The sequence below is a fragment of the Athene noctua genome, chromosome 17, assembly GCF_965140245.1.
Source record: "Athene noctua chromosome 17, bAthNoc1.hap1.1, whole genome shotgun sequence".
Lineage (NCBI taxonomy): Eukaryota > Metazoa > Chordata > Aves > Strigiformes > Strigidae > Athene > Athene noctua.
In genome coordinates, this window is record NC_134053.1 from 2,858,047 (window position 1) to 2,874,999 (window position 16,953).

Genomic DNA, 16,953 nt, shown 5'->3' on the forward strand with positions numbered 1-16,953 from the left:
AGGCGAAAGTTAAGTCGCCAGAGCAACGCGGCTCCCAGCTGATGTCCCCAGCAGGCCCGACTGAACGCAGCTTGGCAAGGACAAGTTTCGCGCCGGAGGCTGAACTAAAATCAGTATCAGAAAGTTCTCCCCACCACGTAGCGGATACCCCCGCCTACAAAGACGGCGAGCCGTCCTGCCGCGCCCTCTCCTCACCGCGGCCCCGGAGGCCGGTGACAAGCCACCACCGCCGTCCCTCAGCCGCGTCAGGCGTTCAAATTGGCGGGAGTTCTGGCTGCCGCTACGGGTCGCGCCGCGGGCCAAACTTCCTCCAATCGCGAACGGCGCCGTTGCTAAGACACCGCCTAATCCTTCCCCGCTCCCAGAGTGCACCGCGGCTCCCTCGCTCCCTGCCGCCTTCCCCCGCCCCGCGGTTACATCCGGGCGCCTGGAGGGAGAGGGAGGGCGGGGCGTGTCGCCTCGGTTCGCGAGCGCTACGGTTGCGGCTGCTGAGGGAGGGTGAGCCCCTTGCGAGGAGTTGTTGAGGGGGAGCGGCGTCCCGGGCGCTCGGTTATGGCGGTGAGTGGTGTTCGCTGCTGGGGTTTTTGGAGGGAGACGAGTTGGGAAGAGGGCTGCTACGGGGCGGGAGGGAAGAGCGTGTGAGATGGGGAGGGCTGGGTCGGGAAGCCGTGTGCGCGGAGAGACAAAATGGCGCCCGCCGCTCCTTCGCTTGCCGGCGCCATGATGGGCCTCGGGAGGGGGTGGCCGCCTTTCACCCATTACTTCTCTCCTTGTTTCCAGAAGTTTCTGTTTCGTTTCTCTGGGCTTGGAGAGAAGCGAAGAGGCCGTGTGATTGAGGCCTTATCGTTTCTTGGTTGGGGAGAAAAGTGTGATGGCCGTAAGAGCGGGCGTTTCTCAGAGGAACTGTGGGGCGCAGGTTCGCTGGGAGGGGAGGAGGGAGGGGATCGATTTGGCGGTTGGGCCATGCTCAGTTTTCGTTCATGTACCTTTTCCTGCCTTACTATTTTTCTTTGTGTTTGGTCACAGGCCTGCTATTTTCAGCATCTTTTTTACTCGGTGATTAATTACTTGCCTCCATCCTCCTGTTTTTGTGGTTAATATCGATATGAAACGTCTGTGCTGTAGTTATCACTGTCCTTTATGTTCATACACGGGCTAGGAGTGTAGCTTTTATTTTCTTTTAAAATCTGTGCGGCCTGGTAACATATGAAGGTGTTTGTCCCATGGTTGAGTTGAAGAACCAGTAAGTAGTTATCAAACCCGATGTGGTTAAATTTTTTCAAAAGTCTTAAGTGGAAAAAGGAAAAAAAAAAAAGAAAACCCAAACAAACAAGACTCTTAAGTGATAAAACTCTTCCAAGTTACCTTGAAGTACTTTGTGGTGTTTAATCTGGTATTTTAAATTCTTCTCTTCAAAGTTTGACCAGTGGTGAAACAGAACAAGAGGACCATAAACTTCTGGAGAAAATAAATCCTTTTTAAAATGTTTTTTTCGGTTTATATAACTTAACCTGTTATTATTAACATAATTTTTTTCTGTAAAAGGACTTTGCACTATCTTTGAGGTTCTGCTAAAGTGGTAGTTGAGGGGCTTATTCAATGAAACCATTTTTGGCCAATCTACCTGTACTTAAAGAACTAAGAATAGTCTCTGTGAAGACTGTCATTGGTCTTTTGCTGTCTTTGTAGAGCTGGGAGATTTCTCTAAGGTGCAGTGCGAGAGGGCATTAATGAGCAGCGATGTGTGTAAATAATGAGACTGGTAGCTGTGGAAAATGTGGCAGTGGGTTCAATTTCAGTTGGGTACTATGTTTAAAAACGCAGTTAACTTAAGCTGTTAGCTGGTATTCTCTTTATCCGTCTCAAGTAATTTCAAAATGTGAATTAATACAAATCTCAAAATTGCTTTGGAATTTCTAGCTGAGTCTTTTGGAAACCTTGGATGAAGGAGGGAAGTGCGGATAAGCAGATGGTAGCATAGAATGCCGAGGATTGTCATGGCTAAGAGCACAAATAGTGGAGTCAGTTCCTACTCTGTCTAATGTTGTGAAGTTTTTAGGATGGTGGGTGGTGTATCAGTAGTAGTCAGAAGTTGTCACTTAGTTAAAGCTCCGCTGCAGATGCAGTCAGTGCTCTTGTCCATATGCTGGTGTGTTTCAAACTAAATGTCTGTATACCCTGCGGATGGAGAAGTGAACAGCTACTTTATCTTGCAGAGATCTTGCTATAGGTGTCTTTGTACAGCTGCAAATTAATAAAGAATTGGGCAGGCTAAGCAGTGGTAGCTGAAACAAATGGAGAGATTTATCTGTAGCATGTTATAAAGAAAAATCTTACCATTAATACATAATATATTAATGACAATCTGTAATATCTGTTGTGGCTTAAGAAAAACTGCTGCTTTATTTTCACAGTAATGAATGTAAATCAGCATTTGAGAGGATTTCACATGTTCAGTTTGCAAATAAAACCGCAGCTGGTAGAAAACCATGCAAGTTGGAGTCCTCTGCAACACGAAATTATCATAATAAATAGCATTTCTGGGCTTAATTATGTTCTTAGTGAAATCTTCTGCAGCCGCATAATGTTCAGAAGGTTTGATTATGACTGCTGTTTACGTGATCAGAACAAGAGAGACCAGTGAATCTAGAGGCATTAATGAAAGCACATTCACCTTTTCAGTGTGTACTTTTTCCATTTGGTTCCTTTCATTGTGTTGTACACCGGTTGTACACGTTTACTTCTGCCAACACTGAATCACAAAGCAGTCTTGACTGCTCTACACAAGATCAGTTTTTTGGCTCTAGTCCTCCTAGATCAAGGTTTATAAGGGATGTAGGGAGCATCTTGGTTTTTGTCACCTAAGGAAAATGTGATACAGAAATTGTTGGGACAGGTGGATGTGACTTATATGTACTCTCCTACAAATACACATCTTTGTGTAGAGATACTGAGGTTTTTCCTTATTCAAAAGTTATCTGTCTAACACTAATACAACATACCTCGTTTCATTTCTCTTCAAAGTTCATTCTGTACTTCAGAATGCTGGGGGGATGTTGTGCTATACTTCAGTAATGCCCTAACTTGTGAGGCGACATATCTGTTTGAACAGTATTGACCTTAAGTAATCATAGTCATTGAATGTTAAAAGGTAATTGACCTACTAACACCACCATTTAGAGAAAGCCGTGGCTCAGAGTGAACTCTAACTGATATTTTCAATCGCATGGAAAAAGTAAAATGCAGTCTAATGTAGCGGGAGAGCAAAATCTTATATATTCTCTTGAATCAAGTCTTGAAAAATCAGTCTGTATGTGGTTCTGCAGTTCTGTTGCCTAACTAATAATGGGATTGCTACTCCCAAGATTGTCTTTACAGAAAATAATTTTTAAGTGTGTCTTCAGAGGAAGTACTAAGTATATAGTTTTTCTTGGTTTTCAGTCGTAAGTTTTGGAGTTTTAAATATTCTGTCTTCACGTATAGGGTAGTGATACAGAACGAGATGGAGTAGCCCCAGAAAAGTCATCTCCAGAAAGAGAGAAGAAAAAGGAACAATCAGATGCCTCTAGTTCTCCGAGAACATCAAAGCATCATTATTCAAGATCACGCTCACGGTCAAGGGAAAGAAGACGGAAGTCAGGTATAGTCTTCGTATAAGCAAAGTTGCTTAGTAACGTTTTGGTGTATGCTTGTAGAACTGAAATATCTTTAAAGCTCTTGTGGAAAAAAATATACAGATTTAGCTCTAGTAACTTGTTAGAATTGGGAAAAAATTAAGCTGCTAATTTTGGGTTTGTATCTTAAATATTATTATATTGAAACTTCTCAATTTTAATTGTGGTAGTGCTGAGGAAGAAAGTCTTATCAGTGTTCAGGATAAGGAGCAGGACACAAATACACACAACACCCAACAGAAAGCCATACTACTTTGTCTTTATTTTAATTGGATATGTTTAGACTGGGATAATAACCTTGCATGGTTGTAACAAAAACAAGGTAACCTGGTGTAACGACTGGAGTATGACATGGGCTAGTTTTTCACTGTCAGAGCTTAAATAAATGCAAAAAAAGAACTGGGAGTAACAGCTAGAGTTTGCTTTCTCTAGAAAGAAATACTCAAATAGAGTAGCTATTTGATTAGTGCTATTTGTTTTCTAAATTTATTCTTGACTTTGGGGAGTGGAATAACTGAAAGGAACTAGAAAGATGATAGCCAGCTGATCTCCTCTTTAACTTGGTAAATAACAATAAATTTTTCTTCTCTAGATACTGAAGGAAGAAAACACAGAAGCCGGAGCAGAAGCAAAGAGGTAATTAACACTTTGTAGCGTTTAGGTAATTGTACAATACATCTTTAAAAGTATCTTGTAGTAATGCACATATGCGTAAACCTATATAAATGACTTTATGGTAAGTACCAGAAATTGGAAACTTTAAGCTTAAAAATGGGTATGGAGATCCTTTCATAGTGAAGCATGATTGCAGCCATCATGTTGACAAGGTAATAGTTTTATAGAAAAATGCTTTCAGATCCTAGTAAAATTTCTTTTTTTTTTTTTTTTTTTTTTTTTGTGGAAACAGCCAAAAGAAAGAATTCATGTGGAGAAGTAGAATGGTGTTCTTGATGACTTTCACAGAGCTTCCATTAACCAAAAGCCTTGGGTGGCTTTATTCCTGGCTAGTGTTCAGGACTTTCAGTGATACATACCCATCTACTTTAAGTATATTAAAAATAATTCCCCACCTGACTGAGCTCTGTTTATTGCATCCTTTAATTGTAAAGACTGTCATGGCTTGGCAAACAAGCTGAGTCAACTGGAAACATGACAGTAGCAGCAAAAATTTCAGAGGGCTGTCTCTTTTTTTTTTTTTTTTTAAATAATTATGTGTATGCATATAGGGGAGTGAGAAGAGACAGCATCAATAGTACCTTGAAAATAACTGGCTTACACACCAGAGGAGAGATGAAACAAGCAAACGAGGAGCATCGAAATAGTCACAAAGAAGCTTAAGCCATGTGGGGCAATAGCAGGCTGGGTCAGATGAGGGACTTCTTAACTTTTAACCTGGGTCAGGAACTTCTCCTTCCCCCATTCCAATGGAAGCTCTGTTTAAAAAAGGAGGAAAAAAAAAAAAAAAAAGAAAAATAATCTAGGAGAGTTTTTGTGAAATTGAATATATTGTTTAGCTCACATGATAACATTTCTATAATAAATCATACTCAGCGTGCTAATGCGCGAAGAGACTGAACTGAAGACGCTGCAGACTCAGATAGCAAAATTATAAGCCTACTTCATGATAAGGTAACTATTAGTCATTCAAACTCATATTTCCCTTAAAAATATCTTAAATCCGTTATGGGATATAATGGTGGTTTATTACTAAGTGTGTGCCTGGAAGATGTGATTTAAAAAAAACCAAACACAAACACTTTTTAATGTTATTTGAAACAGTTCTTGGTTAAAATTATGTCCAGTGTTTTGCCATGCTGTTGGATCTAATCTTACATGATTTATTTAGAAATCTCTTAAGTTTCACAGTGAATAGATGAGGAATGATGTCCCACAGTAGATTGACTGTTTCCATTCACTTGCAAGATTAAGCTCTTTGTAGGCTAAATACTGAATATCAGTAATTCTTTTTCATATGTATATCAGAACAATTACTTATGTAAGTACATACTTAAAATTAATGCACAGGTAACATCTTGAACTTCAGATGTATTTTTATGTAACGACTGATTATGTAAGGAGTTAAATACTGTAAAAGCAGGAAAAATACCTAACATTATTATATACTTGAAGAACGATAATCAAATGTATTCAGGAATGGATATATATTAATGAGTTAGAAAGGCTTGGATAAGTAGGTATAATCTAATTATAGCATCTTCTCCAGACTTGTTTCTTTTGAGAGAGAGTTAAGATTATAGGAAAGGTTTCATGAGTAGTTAACAGATTTATAGAATAAGCAAAAAAAGCTGAAGATTTGGAATTTAGTCTAAAATTAATGTATCATGCTTAAATTGTGAATTGAAACAAAACATTATTTAAACGTAAGACTTAAGTGGGCTATGCTTTTGTGCTAGAGAGATTTTAAAATACACTGGATATATTAAGAAAAGGTGTTGATGTCATGACTTAGTCTCCAAGGAAAACATTGGCAAAAATCAGGCCTGACCTTGCTAAGTATTTTTGGCATTGTGGCTATAAAAAGGAATCTTTTTTTAAGAGACACTGCAGGAAGAAATTGCGGTATAGTGGAGCAGCATATCTTTAATTTAAAACTACTGTGGGAGGTCTCAGAGTGATGCATGTTAGTTTTAAATACTAAAAATGGGATGTCAACCATGTAACATTACTTTGCTTTTTAAAAACTGCTTGAAGTTACTGATTGAAGAGAGTTTTGCTCTAAAAATTAATTACCTAATGATGATGGATATAAAAATTGTTCTAGTTCTAAAAGCAAAATGGTCTCATGTCGGCAACTATGTGTGGGTTTTAGTAACTTTCTACATGGGTAGGCTTAGGCAAATATTAAATATTCCCTACAAATGTGAGTGTGTGTATATATATATGCATATTCATAAATTGTCAGGTACTTAAAAGATAGGTACTTATTTTGTGTTTGGAATGGACACAGTAACTGTGATTGACAGTTGTTTTTGATACAATGCTGTGAACTCTTATATGGAAAGATTGTAAAGATACCTTGTTGGATGCTTTAAAAATCCTTTAGACAGTGGGGAGGAGGGCAAAGGGGGGAAAAAATTCTAGTGTGCATTTGCAACTTTGGGTAGTTGGTGGCATTAGGTAAAATAGCCATCACTCATGATTGAGTCACACTCCTAAGGTTACTAATGTTGCATCACAACTTATCATTTTTTATCTTCTGATACCCATACTAACTCTCTTTGTTGCACTATTTTCCTGAAAGAACCAACTTCTTCTTAAAACAGGCAAGAAGACATGAATCCAAAGAGAAGTCCTCCAAGAAGCACAAATCTGAAGACCACAATGACAAAGAACATTCTTCTGACAAGGGAAGAGATAGCCTAAATTCATCTGAAAATGGTGAGGATAGACATAAACGCAAAGAGAGAAAATCATCAAGAGGGAGGAGTCATTCAAGATCCAGGTCTCGTGAAAGGTAAGTTATTTTGCAAACGCACTTAAAGAATAATCGTGTAAAAGCAGTGTTTGGAATTTGTGTAGACTTCTGAAGTACAGTTGAATTATATTACTGACCTAATTTAACTCTAAGGCATCAGTTTATATTGCATGTTTCAGTTTTCGTTGGGTAGTGCATTTGCTGCTACTTGTTTTTTTTCAGATTGATTCTGAGTAAAAGCACAAAATATCTCTTAAGGCTTTATATAGGTGATCTGTCTTGTGTTTATAATTAGTATACACAGCATAGAAAACTTATAAACAGAGTCTATTTAAATATTCCCTGTTGTCAGTGACAGGAAAGAAAATACACCTTAGCAATGTCATGGCTTTTTACTTCCTAAATCAAGAGCTTACCCAGAGGCAACGCTGTCTAAGCCTCCTTGCGTGGTAGCCCACCCAGCACGCTCTCATGGTAGGAGAATTGCTTGGAACAAACAGGTTGCTGCCAGCAGAACTTACCAGCCAGCTCTGCTCATAGCTGAGGGATCTGTAGCAAACATGATAGCAAGGAACAAGCTTCAGGTAATGATACGCTGAGGGATCGCGTGTGACTACAAGCTGAAATTTGGGCAACTCTTCCCTAAGGTCTTGGAAGACTGTGGGGAGAAGAGTGTTGTTGCCTTAAATTTAAGACTCCTGTATCAGATTAGTTTGGCTATGTATTTTTTTTTTTGAGATGAACACTTTAATGAATAACTAAGAATAGCTCTGTTGTTGAGCGTGATTCTTTATGTAAACTCTGTGTGTCTGTGGCTGGTGGTAGTGTTTGGTTCCTTTCCCATTTCATATCCTGGTCTTACAACTTAAAACTGTTCCAGACATGAACTCTTCTGTGTGTAGTTTGCAGTCTCCCCACCCTACCTGATGTGTTTTGCCCTGTGGTGACAAACCTGTGTGTAAGTCCTTAAGTAAAAGGTGAATTTAAACATGAGAATATATGTAAGAATTTGGGACATGTGTTTCAGACGTCATCGTAGTAGAAGTCGTGATAGGAAAAAATCCCGATCTCGCAGCAGAGAAAGAAAACGACGTATAAGATCTCGTTCTAGATCAAGATCTAGACACAGACATAGAAGTAGAAGTAAAAGCAGAACTAGGAGTAGAAGCAGGTGAGTGTTGACTTCCGTATATGCTTAGTGGTGGTGTTTGGTTGGAATGTTCTGTGGTGGGCTGATGTATACAAGAATGATGGGTTTGTCAGTTTATGTCTGTTCAGTGTAACTGAATGTGTTTGGCTTTTATCCTGGCCGTATTGACACAGTGTGTTCAGGACTGGATAGTTTGCATAGGCTTATAGAAACATTGGTCCTAGACAAGTGTCTCAGATTCTCAGCTTTTCACAGTATGATTTCTTGTCAGCAATTAGAAGTTCTTAACTAGGTATCTTGTGAGTATTCTATAAAAACACCATTTTAGAAGTTTTGACTGTTGAAGGAAAGTAAATAACTTAATATTCTGAGTAGTAATGATTACTATGGTTCAAACTCCTTTTGGTTTCTTTTAATGGGATTTACTATTTTAAATAGGATATTTAAGTGGGAAAAACTGAAGAGTAAGATACAACTCTTCCATGTTTGATACAAGAGTAGTATGGTTGACAAAGCACTAGTTTAAAAATACTATTGTATTTATCTCTTTTGTTGGTGTGTGTGTATATATCATAAAAGGGAAGTATAACTGGGAATTGCTGGATGCCAGGGCAGATGCTCTGATCAGAAGCTAATCTTGATCAGCTCCACAAAGTTCATGTAAAAAATTTGTCTTGTCTGTGAACTGTCACAGTTAGTTTAGCGTTAAGGTGAAGTTTGAATCAGATGAACTATGTCTGATCTGAAAGTACTATTGTGTTAGTGATTACCAACTCCCCTTTGTCAAGTTCAGCATCAGAATATTAATTGTGTTAATTTTTCTCCCTATCTTGGGTGCTTCCATTTCTTCCTTTAACTTAAATTCTAGAATCACAGACTTGAAACACTCTAACTAGACACATACTGGCTTATTCCAGCTCTGTCTGATAAGGGTTGAGATCCGTGTCTTGCCTGGGATATGCTAGAGTTGAGGTTTTCATCGCTGTATAGAAGTTAATGTTTTCCAATACTGATGAATCATTTGGTATTTTGGTGTAGAGTTCTGAGACTATTTGTGTACCACCTTTGCATCCTTAACACTCTGTAGGATTTTCTGAATGAGTAAGCTGAAATACAACTTAATGACTACAACAGTTGTGGTTTTTCACCTCCTACTTCTTTAAAGTAAAACAAGTAGTTTGAATACAGATTGGTGTCCTGTCAGAGCTCCCAAGAAAGTGTTGCCAGTGTTGCAGTTCATTTTAGTAGTATTTTCACTAGAGTATTTTAAATTGCGTATTTAAAGGGTGTAGAAGTTGGTTATGACTTCTCAACATTACGATGGATCATTGGAGACTTAAGAATATAGCACACTCGTGTAATGCCACCACCCGTGAAACTATTAAGAAGACTTCTTTCTGAAGATGTAGTTGAATTATGTGGTTTGTGTTATGCTTTATTTTGGCACGCAATTTCAACCAAACTTTCAGCCGGGGTGAGTAGAGCTGGGTTTGCAGTTGGTGTACATGTTACATTAATGGTATTCAAGCCACCTTCATCGTGATGTGTAAGGCTTCAGTTCCCCGTGATTTCCAGTGACAGATGACGTGCACTTACTGTTTTTATGTTGCTTTGAACGTTTTGTGTTTAATGGCTCCGTGAAAACTTCACATTCCAGAATAGTGTTTTGCTTCTGCAGTGGAATTCAAATTACCTAAAACAGAACAGAAAATGTGGGTGGAGAAAGTAAGGGAGCTTAAGAATTTCTTCAGCTGGACATACTGCAAGAATCCATGTATTTTAAGTACTGTTTTTGTCTCACCAAATCGTGGAGAAGGAAAATAAGTGAGATATAAGTTTTTTTACAGTAGCTAGAACACTTCCATCAAGTTCTGGGCTCAGATAAAGCCTTTGGAAAGAAAATTATGGGGTAAGCCTCAAGGAAAACTCTTCGCAAGCCGGATAAATAGGATGTGAAAACTTAAAACTCAACTGTGAAATTAATTCCCTCAGTCACGAAATGCAGTATTTGTTGTGTTACAGTTAACAGGCTATGACAGAAGCATTTATAAACAGTAGAGCTTGACCTTCTCTTGATGGTTCTTTGTATAATCTCAAGCTCAAGTTTTCAGGTGATCTGTCCTCACCAGCATTTAAACTAATCTTTTTGTTCTGTGAGTGTCTAGACCCTTCTGGCAGTTCTTTTGTGGCATTGCTCTGATTAAATGTTAGGTGGAAAACCTGACACCATCTGCTTGTTTCAATGGAAATACTTAAATACAAAAGCTCAAATATTTATTTCCTTGATGTTTACCAGTGCAGTAAAGCATCAGACCAAAGACAAGACCAAACTACAATAGTCAGCACGGGAAAAATGAAGGTATCTTTGAAACATGCATTACATCTTATCTCAGGAATGCAGATCTGTCACTTCCCAGTGCCTGAATCTGCATCTTGTCATCTTCTATGAAAAGATAAGTTTCGCCTCCTTTGTATTCTACCAGATTTGTCATGTAAACAAGGATCTCTTTTTTGTAACTTCAGTCTACGTTTCATGTTTGTACATGCTGCCCAAGTTGCAAACAGAAGAAACAGAGTATCTGCCATTTAAAGTGGCTGTTGTCATGTTAGCTATTACCTCGAATGGTTGATAGTAACGTTTAAGTGTAAAATTGCAGAAACATCTTTGTGCATCTCACCTTACTGTTTATGGCAAATCTGGGAAAAATGTGAGTGATATCTCCTGTAATTTAAGATTTGTTGGACACTTCCAGTTATCTGTGACTTCTTTAAATCATCAGTATCAGAGGCTTAAACAGGGATAAACCCTTATCTCTTGTATCTAGATATTGACGATCCTAGCAAAGAGAATTACTGCTGATAGTACTTTATATATGTATTTTGAGTGGTTGTTGCTTAGATGGGACTACATGTATGTCATAAAAGTGACTTCTGCTTGGGCGGAGGTGGGGAGAAGGTTACTATAGGAGAATTGAACTGAATGTTTTAGTATTTTCCTTATAAATACATGTTAACTGGGTTCTTTTCAGATTGTCAGGCTCCAGACAATGCATGCTTTGTAGTTCTCTGCACAGTACTGTCATCCTCAAGAGCAGACCTGAGACAAATCACCTGTGTTTAAACCAGCTCCCATTCAGCTTGATAGCCTCCCTCAAACGCTTGTGCAAAGCACTCACTGAAGAGTCTGCAGAAGGGAGAGGAATAGTAATGTCCCTGAGTACTATTCCATTTTTTTAATTGGGCATCTTCAAAATGCTCATTTTTAACGTAATTACAGTGCTACGAGGTCCTTCATGGGTTTAAGCAGTCTTATAACTTGATCCATTTTAGTGTTCTTGCAATTGACTTTACTGAAAGTTACACAATGTTTTCTCTTACCAGGTTTTAGAATAAAAATCTAGAGCAGATCTGTTTGTTCTAAACACTTAAGTTTAAGAGGGTAAATGAATACTCAGAATTACACATTTTGTTACATATTACAGTTGGGAATCTTTAGTTTTAGCTCTGTCTTGTGACAAGGCAAGTGTGACTTTTACGCTGTTGTAGTGTAATCTATATGAAAGCTATTCTTGAAGGCTCTCTAAATTAATTATTAAGGAATTTTTCAGAGCTGTGATCAAATACTTTATAAAATGTTAAGGTATATAAGTACCTTCATTGTTTCAGCAACTCTGTTAAATTTGGTTACAGAGAGCGAAAGAAAAGAATTGAAAAGCCCCGAAGGTTCAGCAGGAGTCATAGCCGGAGTCCGAGTCCACCACCTTTTCGGGGACGAAATACAGCTATGGATGCACAGGAAGCATTAGCCAGAAGGTCAGAAACTGTTAAGATTTTAATAATGTGACTCAAATAAGCTGCATCTCTTGATTTTTTTGCATGTCTAAATATTTTTTTTTTCTCCTGTACTTATTTCTAGACTGGAAAGAGCAAAGAAACTGCAAGAACAGAGAGAGAAAGAAATGGTTGAAAAACAGAAGCAACAGGAAATGGCTGCAGGTATTCCATGTGTATTATATTAATTACTAAACAATAGTGTGACTGGAAGGATAGGGTAGGTTTATGTGCTGAGTGTTACAGTCCTGTCCAACAGGCTGGAGAGGTGGGCTTGTGCAAACCCCATGGAGTTCAACAAAGCCAAGTGCAAAGTCCTACATGTGAGTTGAGGCAATCCCAAGCACAGACACAGGCTGTGTAAGGAGTGGGCTGGGAACAGCCCATCCGAGAAGGACTTGGGTTGTTAGTGGATGGAAACCTGACTGTGAGCCAGCAAAGTGCACTTGCAGCCCGGAAAGCCACCCATGTGCTGGGTTGCATTGAGAGCAGTGTGGCCAGCAGGTTGAGGGAGGGGATTCTCCCCCTCTGCTCCGCTCTCATGACACCCCCCTGCAGGGCTGGGTCCAGCTCTGGGGCACCAACAGCAGAAGGACACGGACCTGCTGGAGCGGGGCCAGAGGAGGCCACGGGGATGCTGGGGGGGCTGGAGCCCCCTATGTGAGGACAGGCTGAGAGAGTTGGGGGGTTCAGCTGGAGGAGAGAAGGCTCCGGGGAGACCTTAGAGCGGCCCCCCAGGGCTGAAAGGGGCTGCGGGAAAGGGGGGAGGGACTCTTGATCGGGGGTGTAGGGATAGAACGAGGAGTAACGGTTTTAAACTGAAAGAGGGGAGATTTAGAGGAGATCTAAGGAAGGAATTCTTCCCTGTCAGGGGGGTGAGGCCCTGGCACAGGCTGCCCAGAGAAGCTGTGGCTGCCCCCTCCTTGGAAGGGTTCAAGGCCAGGTTGGACGGGGCTTTGGGCAACCTGGGCTAGTGGAAGGTGGCCCTGCCCGGGGAGGGGGTGGAACTAGATGATCTTTAACATCCCTTCCAACCCAAACCAGTCTGTGATTCTATGTGCAGGTTGTCTTTCAGTGTAATTGTTAACTTGGTCCATGTATAACAACCACCACTAGAACAAAGAAATGTTTGGACTCTGCCATTCCCTCCCCTCTCTCCAAAACAACCGCAAACATGGAACTCCCAGCAGAAATGATCAGGGTTTCTTACCACTTAACAAGTAGACAACAAAAACATTGTATGTTAGGCTGGTAAATGATTTCATGATGGTCATTGGACTCTTATGCATCGTTAAGGAAGAGTTTGAAAGCTGTTACCAGCTCCCAGGGGTATTTAGAAGCATGAGATACATTAATTTCACTTTTAGTTCTGGTTTACCAAAACTATTGCAGACTTGGTTCTTAACTGACAAATAACATGTATTTTATCATGCATTTTCAACTTATTGCTGATGAGGGGAAGTGTTTATTTGGGGTTCAGGGGGGGTGTTTGGTAGCATTGGTTTTGTTTTCCAAAAAGTCTGAACCTACTGTCTGATAGCATGTCACCTTTCTTCTTCAGCGGCTGCAGCCACTGGAGGTTCCGTTATTAATGTTGCTGCTCTTCTGGCATCGGGAACACAAGTAACTCCTCAAATAGCAATGGCAGCTCAGATGGCAGCACTACAAGCAAAGGCACTAGCAGAGACTGGAATAGCTGTGCCTAGCTATTATAACCCAGCAGCAGTGAATCCAATGAAATTTGCTGAGCAAGAGAAAAAGCGGAAGATGCTTTGGCAAGGCAAAAAGGAAGGGGTAATGTTGTCCTTTCTTACTTTCATAAAACTTGTTTGGAAACACCTTATGCTCAGTTTAGGATGCTTATTAATGTTGTTTCCAGCAAAATTACTTTCAGACCTGTTACAATGTTTCCCTATTAACAGCAGCCCAAGGTAAAACTTGAGTAGTGGAAGGAGTAAGATAACTGGACCTTTGGTGACAAATGATTGTGACACAAGCTGAAAAGTGATGGCTAAGGTATAGAAACTATAATTGACCACTCCTTTCTGTGACTGTAGAGATTTTTCATTCAATTGTGGCATCCTGTCCAATTCCGCACTTCAAAAATGAGGCTGCAAACCTTGCTAGTAACTTTTTAGGAGTAGGGCAATGCATTACTAACACTAACAAAAGTTATAAATACAAATAAGCCTTCAGGCTTCTATGCTGTATCAAATAAATGTTCTTGCAATTAGTGAACTATAAGTCACCAAAAAAAAAGGCTCCTGTTGTGGTTGCTTTTTCAGAAGGTCACTGGATTTGAGAGTACAGGTTTTGCCTGATGGTAGTATGGAAAAATTGGCACTTTAATGTGTGTTTCTGTCTTTTGACACACTGTGTTAGGATAGAAGTGTGTGTGTTAGATTAGGTTATCATGCAACTGCATCTAACAAGCTCACTTAACTTTTCACAGACTTTCATAAGGTGTAAAAAAACTGAAACTGGTTTGTGTGGCATGGATGGTAGGCAAAAGGAAGGGAAGAAGAAACCTGAATGCTGTCTAATCATTTCTTCCTAAATTGTGCTGAATATTGGTCAGTTGTAATAAGCGAATTCATTTTTCCATAATTCACTTTAAGCATGTATTCTGACAAGGTCTACGGAAATGAGTACACCCTACCCAGTAAAGAACAGACTTCCATTTTGAAACCTGTGGTTAAGCAGACTTCCCTCACAGAGTTTCTGTGAGGCTGCTGCAGCAGTGTCACAGAGATGTGACTTGGAAACCTTTTGCTTCAGCTCTGCTAGCGTTACCCAGTGGGCGCATTTTTAATGCTGCTTTTTTTGCCTGCTACTGTATTGTGATATTAATGGAAACTTACATAAAAAGGTAATACGTGGTGTTTTTTTGACTACAGGACAAATCACAGTCTGCAGAAATATGGGAAAAGCTAAATTTTGGAAACAAGGACCAGAATGTCAAATTCAGAAAACTTATGGGCATTAAGGTAAAGAGTTCTGATTGTGTAATTTAAGTTTCTTATGACTTGTAGTATAGTAGTGATTTCTTTATTTTGAAGTGTACCTTAACCAGTAAAGATGTTAACCTGATACTACGTGATGTAGTTAAGAACTTTTAAGTATTTCTCGTTAAAGTTCACAAGCCACATCTAATTCTGAATTCAATTCAAATTCTAGAAATTGATTATGTTTCTGGCTAACAAGGGAACTGTTTTGATCTGTAACAGCGATAGCCAGTACTCATCATGTGATATACTTCATATACATAGTTAATTGGAGACATTTATTAGAATGAGTTAGAAGGAACTTGATGAAGGCCTTTATGTGTTTCTTAACAGTGAGAGGGGACAGCTATGCTCGAATGTTCCAGCCATAAAACCAAATGCTTGAATTCTTACTAGCTTTTGAAAACAACAGAGCAAAATTGTTAAGTTTTGGGCACCTGTAGTGTATGCAAACACCACTTCCTATACAGCTAATGTTTGTTTTCTTCTGTCTGGTTTCTAGAGTGAGGATGAAGCTGGCTGTAGTTCTGTTGATGAAGAGAGTTACAAAACGCTGAAACAACAGGAGGAGGTTTTCAGAAATCTAGATGCACAGTATGAAATGGCAAGATCACAGACTCATACGCAAAGAGGAATGGGATTGGGGTTTACATCTTCAATGCGAGGAATGGATGCTGTTTGAAAAAAAAAAAAAAGCAGTTTTAAAGTTTTGGGACTATGGAAGGTTCTTGTTCAAATGTTGGGTCCTTGTTCACCAAAAAGCTAGCATTCTAGCTTGCATGGGTGTTGCATTGACTTTAATTTATTGAAAAATACAATTTTTTTGTAAATATCAGATCAGTGATACTGGTGTTAGTGTTGTAATCAGGTTATACCCACTTCCATTAAACTTGACAGAACTATAGGAGGACAGTATTTTTTAGTTAAAGTTCTACTTTTCAAACCAAGCAGCAGATGGGATAAACTCATACATGGATATTTCGTGTCCACTGTCTTGTGTACTTTTGTACTTTAACCTTGTACAGTTATTTCCAATTCTTGAAACATGAAAGAAACATTGTGTAGATGTTATTTAGCAGTCTGGGCCAATAGGCACATAATCCAGTGCAAAAAAACCTGGTTAATAATAAAGACATTTTTTTCTCTAAGGTCTTACTTTATGTTCATTAAGTTATCTTTTGGGCCAAACTAAGGAAGCTAGTTAAGAGATGTCAGAAAAACTTGAGAAGTCAGAAATAGTTTGGTTTGCTCCGCTTATTTTGAAGTAGGATTTTTCTAAAATAAGGGGACTTGCTGTATGCAGCACAACTCGGTGAGGAGCGCTGAACTTGTTTTCTTTTGTTTCCTTTTCCTCCCTTTTTTTTTTTTCTTTCTTTTGCTCAGTTTGATACTTGTAAATTTTAGTGAAGAGAGGGATAACAGCAGTGAGAAAGGCTGGATGTTGGAGCTTAAAAAAGTACTTAGAATTACTGTTATAGCAGTTATAGTGATAACTTTTTGTAGTAGCTTCCCTAAGCTTGTCTTAGAGGAATGTTGGCTGCAGGGTCCACGTGTGGATGGGCCCTTACTGCAGCCAGCCGACTTCAAACCACTTTCGTCCTGCACTCTGCTGCTGCCTTCATTTTTTCTGCACCCCTCGCCCTGAGGAAGGAAAAAAGGAAAAGGAAAAATAAAATTTAAAAGAAAAAAAAGAAATAGCCATCCCCCAATAAGGGCACCCCAAACAAGGAGGGGCGCGGCGGGTCCCGCTCAGCACTACAGCTCCCGCCGGGCCCCGCGCCCCGCCCGCCCCGCGCCCGGCGGCAGCGCGCGGCCTCCATCTCCCAGCGCGCCCCGCGGCCCGGGCCGGGCGCGGCC

General features: G+C 39.8%; 1 protein-coding gene across 2 annotated transcripts; it reads left to right on the forward strand.

Moving 5' to 3' along the window:
• Positions 1–444: 444 nt before the first annotated feature.
• RSRC2 (arginine and serine rich coiled-coil 2) lies at positions 445–16,244 on the forward strand. Of its 2 annotated transcripts, none has more exons than XM_074921014.1 (10): positions 445–558; positions 3,484–3,640; positions 4,267–4,310; positions 6,959–7,149; positions 8,138–8,281; positions 11,951–12,073; positions 12,177–12,256; positions 13,653–13,885; positions 14,989–15,078; positions 15,599–16,244. In XM_074921014.1, the coding sequence occupies exons 1-10, from the start codon at positions 553–555 to the stop codon at positions 15,776–15,778; spliced, it is 1,248 nt and encodes a 415-aa protein (XP_074777115.1). In that variant the 5' UTR covers positions 445–552; the 3' UTR covers positions 15,779–16,244. The 2 variants fall into 2 exon arrangements, with proteins under 2 accessions (XP_074777115.1, XP_074777116.1); XM_074921015.1 differs by lacking the exon at positions 445–558 and adding an exon at positions 5,226–5,303 and having other exon boundaries at positions 3,553–3,640; positions 6,937–7,149.
• The last annotated feature ends 709 nt before the right edge of the window (positions 16,245–16,953 follow it).

Bases quoted from the DNA above. Each gene is read 5' to 3' on its own strand.
- RSRC2 (XM_074921014.1), top strand. The intron at 3,641-4,266 runs GTATAGTCTTCG...TTTCTTCTCTAG, and splicing joins GGAAAGAAGACGGAAGTCAG to ATACTGAAGGAAGAAAACAC. The intron at 12,257-13,652 runs GTATTCCATGTG...TTTCTTCTTCAG, and splicing joins GCAACAGGAAATGGCTGCAG to CGGCTGCAGCCACTGGAGGT.